General features: G+C 38.0%; 1 protein-coding gene across 1 annotated transcript in view; it reads right to left on the reverse strand.

Annotated features, from left to right (window-relative positions):
- PRIM2 (primase (DNA) subunit 2) overlaps window positions 1-5,748 on the reverse strand; it is a gene marked incomplete at its 5' end in the record, with an annotated part of 329,364 nt that overhangs the window by 311,202 nt on the left and 12,414 nt on the right. Inside the window, one exon of the mRNA XM_019520338.1 lies at window positions 1,554-1,674. Within this exon, the coding sequence (XP_019375883.1) occupies window positions 1,554-1,674 (121 nt within the window). The remainder of the gene's footprint in view (window positions 1-1,553; window positions 1,675-5,748) is intronic.

Here is a 5,748-nt window from a genome sequence, read left to right on the forward strand (position 1 = left end):
GGGGGGGGGGGGGAAGAAACTTACCATGAACTCAACAAGAATGAGGTCCTGCCTACAGGCATGCAAATTTTCCCTAATGAGGAAGAATTAGGTGCAATAGATCAAAGGAATAGACTCTTAACTTTTGCTCATAGTTATTTTACTGAAAAGATACAGAAATGCAGTTTAGATGCATATTTATGCATCTACAATATTAGTTCCAAGCACCCCAAATTGTAGGAAACCCTGAATCCAGAACTTTGACAGCCTATGTTATAATTCTGAAATAAAGCTTTACACATAAGATTATATAAAAGTATCTTCTTCCACATTATACAAGTTCATAGAAGTTAATAAAAAATAGTTAAAAACAATTAAAGCTTACTAGAAAATTCATTTCTGTGTTATAAACACCGGTTTCAGAACTTACATTCCTTTTCCTTCGGATGATTACTTAAAAAGCCAGAACACCACACAAATGCCACGTTCCCACAAGGAAAGCTTTTGTATGATTTCTGTTTTATGAAATATGCACAAATAAATGCTCCAGGTAAACCATTTCACTTTAGAGTGGATTTATTTTTCCCCTCAAATATATAACATCACAGACAAAACAACATTAAATTAATTTAGATTAGGCTCCAAGTAGTATTATAAAGAAAGGGAGAGAGCATCTGGCTCCATAACAGCCTGCCCAGCATTGAGCCAACAGGGAGGTTTGCAAACAGTCCCGTCCTGGGACAGGGCTGCTACGAGCAAAGGTAAGGGATAGCAGAGCACAGTGGGTTGGTGGAGGAAGCATGCCACATATTTAAATTTAAAGCAGTATACACACCAGCCACAAAGATATTCCATAGTGAACAAATGACATTTGTGTGGCTGGTTGGCATTTTATCTTGTGGGGAAAAATTGCCTCTGTATGTGATTAACACATTATACATGCACTCAATGTGACATTCTAGAGGCCTCACAGCATGTCCTATGTTAGGATCATGTGTGCAAATGACAGTAAGCATCTCATAGCTAGCTGACAACCTATTCCCTGGGCGGAAGGACGTCGGGATGGGGGGAAGAAGAGGGGAGTCAAAAGAATACAAATCTAGTTTCTCTTTAATGATACTACACTTTAATGTATATTTATAACAATCAACAAGGTAAGTCTAATATGAGCATTTATACTTCACTGTAATTAGTATAAACAGTCTTATATGGAAACCATAGCCACCTTTCCAGAGCCATAACTACTGTAAAATTTTAACTCTTATTTCAAGCTTCCATAAGATTTTTGTGTATGTTGTTCTCTCATTAACAGAAATGCACATTTTTTATAAATGAAGCAAAACGTTCAAAATGCCATTTCATTTGGAATTAATCAAGCACAAAATAATGCTGCATAAGCTGCTATCATTTTTGTTGCCCATATTTCCCAGTCTCAAGAGTTTTGAGAGAATTTTTTTCCTCTGTACAAGTGTTCATAATTTCTACTTCGCAAACATTTCAACATACCTCAAACAAAAGTTTCCTGAAACTATAAAATGAAAAACAACCAAAACTCCTCAAAGTACCATACTTACAGGTTCATATAACAAGTTAACATATTCCAGGAATTGTTGAACCAAAGGGTCAGAGAGCTCGTTGAACCGGTATCGGAAGAGGTCCATTTCTTGTTGAATGAACCAACGTCTGAGATCCTCACTGTGGTGGAAGTCAAAAGGAAAAAAAATAAATAAAATAAATAAATAAATAAAATCATTCATTATTCCTTGCACACTTAAAACTATATTTAAGGCCAAATGTGATCACAAGTCCCAGCATGGTGCTTCTAGTGTAAGATGCACTTAATTTCACCTACAAGAAAGAATAATGCTCTGCAGGTGCCAAGATTATTCTCCCTTAAAAACCAAAAGACATATGGGGGGGGGAGGCCAGGGGGGAGTTTTTTTCTGGGGTGGAGTTTAGATAACAAGGATTATTTAATGCTATATTATGGATATTTATACTTAGAAAAAGAAAATTCCTCTGCTTCAGTATTCAAAAGACTGAATTCACCGTTTTATCTGATACAACAGCTCTTCGGAAAAGTAGATTTCATACATAATTTACTGGAGAAAAAATTTTTGCAAAAACAGTTTTCAAGACTTCTAAAATAAATTCTCACATTTAATTTGGTTCCAAGGGGACAACAGTCGCCACAGACTCTATAAAGCACACACATGCTTAGTTTTTCAGACATCAGTTTCCACCCTCCCCACTCCTCCAGGTCCTCCTTCCCCAGCCCCCTACTTACCCAAACAGAGTCCAGGTCCAGCTCCCTGCCGTGTCAAGCAGGGACTGCCCAAATCGCCAAAGCTCTCTTAATCTTTTCCAAATCAATTCAGACCTTCTTACTGGTCTCCAGATTCGATTCAGATTTGGAGATTCGACCACCGAATCTCCTCCAAATCGAATCAGCACCCAAAACTTCGCACAGCCCTATTAAGTACCATCTGCGACAGTTCAACACTGAATTACCAAAGAGTCTCTGCTAGGTCTTTCAGAGGCAAAGTTCTGCTTTGCCCTAGACAAGCACAGTTGTTATGGCAATGCACATACCAAATTATTTTATTTGCAGACAAGGCTTTAGATCTAATTTGCAAAGCCATTAAAGGTTGTCATGCAGAGTTGTCAAGACACAGCAAAACTGAGCACAGGTGTAACATGCTCACAGCAACCATGAAGGGGGGGGCAATTACCATATGGAGCCCATGTATAATCTTGATTCAGCTTCAGAAAAAAAAAGATTACAGTAACCAAGACTGAAGGTGACAAAATATGAATTACTGTAGCAGGTCCTCATACAGGAAAAGACAACATTTTAAGCTTAGATAAGTAACATGATATTTCTTTAGGAAGAATCAGAACAGATTTCTGTCAATTTTGATAAATGGAGGATGTTTCCTGCATAGAAAGTAAAGAAAACATGCAGATTAGCCCTTCAAAAGTGTGTCCCCTCTTTGACCTGTATGATTTTCATCTTGCCCTAGTTGTTTTGTTGGCTGTTCTTCACTGAAGAGCTCATTTCATGTAGGCATGCTGACATGTTAGTAGAGACAGTAATGCTAGGAGTTGAGAATCAATACATTATTGTTAGCCAAGTCCATGACTTTATTTTTTTCCAATAGTCTAATGTAGAAGCTGAAAAGAAGGGGGGAAAGTATGGATGCCCGTGTTATCCCACCAGCAAAGGCCTACTGTAGGGTTGTTACTAATACTAACGTGAATTAGTGTAGAGAGGAACTGGAGTCACTGAAGCATTACACTGTCTATTCCTCCCGTCTCTTAGCACCTTTTGGTCTTACTACAATCACAAACTGCAAAATTACATGCTGAAGCTCAAGAAACTGGGGGGGGTGGGGAAAAAGTCAACCTGTTCAGCAGTCTGATAAGAGATCTGTGTCCATGGCCATGAAAGTCATTTTTAATGATGCTAGAAGAATCTCTAGGCTGTGCCTTAGTCTGAATTCTAACTATGATTTTCATAATGTTAGCTGACATAATATGGTGGGAACATGGTAATTTCATCTCAGTTATTTTGCCCAGGAATGGGAGTTTAGAAACATGACACTAGTCAAAAAAAGGTCTTCAGGGTTAAATGCTGGCTTCTAAAGGACCGGGCAAATCACTGCCTTGTTTCAGGGCATTTGGTTAAATTGCTTTTCAGAAATCTGCAATGACTTCCCTGAGCAATGGGCATAACTGCTCTTCGTTGGCTTAAGCACACAGAACAGGCAAAACTGTTTAACACGTTGACTAATTTTTTTACTTCCTTGAGTTTTAGCACATATAAGCAGGTCAGACAGGATGAGGTGCCAGTGGGCCAGATCATACAATCAATATGGAGGGTAATTTTCTTTCCCAATTAACTGCATGTGTGTTCAATCAATCTCATCAACAACAGCCTCCATGAACTTTCTATAGCTGTCAATATTTAGGTCTGAGCTATGCACTTGGTTTAATTAGCTAGCTCAGTATATAAGAATAGCTCTCCTATGATTCTACAATGTTGACGGAAGAAGTAGAAGATCCTTTTGCCTCCTTTAAGTGGTACAATCCTGCAAGTAGTTTCCCGACTGATGGGGAAGTAAGAATGTTTCTTCATGTTCTGGTGTTAGGATGATCTTGATCAGAGGAAAGTAAGCATCCTGAGACAAACGCAACACAGTAGCAGATAGCATACTAACTCAGCATCATGCCATTGTAGCCGAGTGTTTAGTTCTCCAAAGGAGAATCAAAAACAGAAGGTTCAGGAATCTTTGGGGTAGAAAGCATATGCTTCTTCCTTTGTACCAAAACACTAAAGGGCATTTTGTCTACCTAGCTGAATTAGTGATGAAATAAATCCACTTGTAATCCCTACATTGATTTCAGTCTAAAATCTTTTTCATAAGGAAAAAGTTCTTAGAACTCATCATACCCTGCAGAAAGTATTAGAAAAAAAAGCAGCAGCATTTTTTGTGAGCCCATACGCTAAAACTCAGTCCATTCAAGAAGTACCAATTTATGAAAGCATCTGCAGTTTATTAAACAGAGCCACCAATAACGGACCTTTGTAGCCATTAAGTCTAAACCATCATAAACAGTCATATATTAAATATCAGAAACTAATAATTGAATACTTAATCTGTGCTATAATAGTGTCTTATGGACCAGAATCCCAGTATGCTAAATACTATACAAAAGGGGGGTTTCCAATCTAGAGTATAGTACAAAAAGTGAAAACAGAGACATGAGCACAAACAAAGCAATAGTGGGTCGGCATGATCAACAGTGGTCTCCGCACACCAAATACATAACTCTTCCCATGTGATTTTTCAGCCACCATAGCAAAAAGAAGCTTTCCAGATATTTACAGAGAACTTTTACATGTGACGGAACAGCACATATGAAAGTGCAAAGACACTTATTTAAAATATTTTTTAATGGAGAATAAAGGCTGATGTCATTAGAGCAGAGCAGAGCAAAGCAGAAAGCCAACATTTTGAAAGCATATGGATGCTAACAGGGGTAGCATCGAGTAGATGGTCTTTTCTTTCAAATCCCTTTCCACATACTTTGCATTTGATACAGTAAAAGAGAGTGACAAAGGAAATCAACAAGCTAGGAAATCTCTCTTTAAAGCCATGTTTTGAATTGATGTAAGCAAGACAAAAGTTCATCTGTCAAGGACCAAGAAAGAAAATGTGGCTGTAATAGAGATACAAAATAAGAGCTTAGATAAGAGTTTTCATTACGCCAATAGAGACAAAAGTTTGTGTCTTACATAGTAACAACCAACCCGATTTAAAAGCAGCCTGGATTTAAGCACCTAGGAGAGTGAATCAGAGATCACAACCAGGCTGCCGGTCAGGGTGAGAAAAGCAGTGATGTTATAGGATTCATGTAGATTCCAACTATGGATGGTCAAATCTAGCTACAGAGACACCAGAAAATAATAGACCATTCGTATTACAAAGCAAGAATGAAGCAGAGAAGAGCGATAACTGCATATATACACCTCTGGGTGGCACTGTTTGCCCATAAACCAAAATTAAAAGACCACTATAGAAACATTTTAGCTACCAGCACATTCTTATTGTAGATTACTTGACACTAAAATTACAGATTTGTGATCACACTTTTGTCTAAACCCTTTTCAGCAAAATGAACACACAACAAACATAAAGCAATAGTTATTCATAGTTTCATAGTTTCTAGGGTCGGAAGGGACCTGAGCAGATCATCTAGTCCGAC

Source organism: Gavialis gangeticus, unplaced genomic scaffold (assembly GCF_001723915.1).
Source record: "Gavialis gangeticus isolate Ggan-Ray unplaced genomic scaffold, GavGan_comp1, whole genome shotgun sequence".
NCBI classification, from domain to species: domain Eukaryota; kingdom Metazoa; phylum Chordata; order Crocodylia; family Gavialidae; genus Gavialis; species Gavialis gangeticus.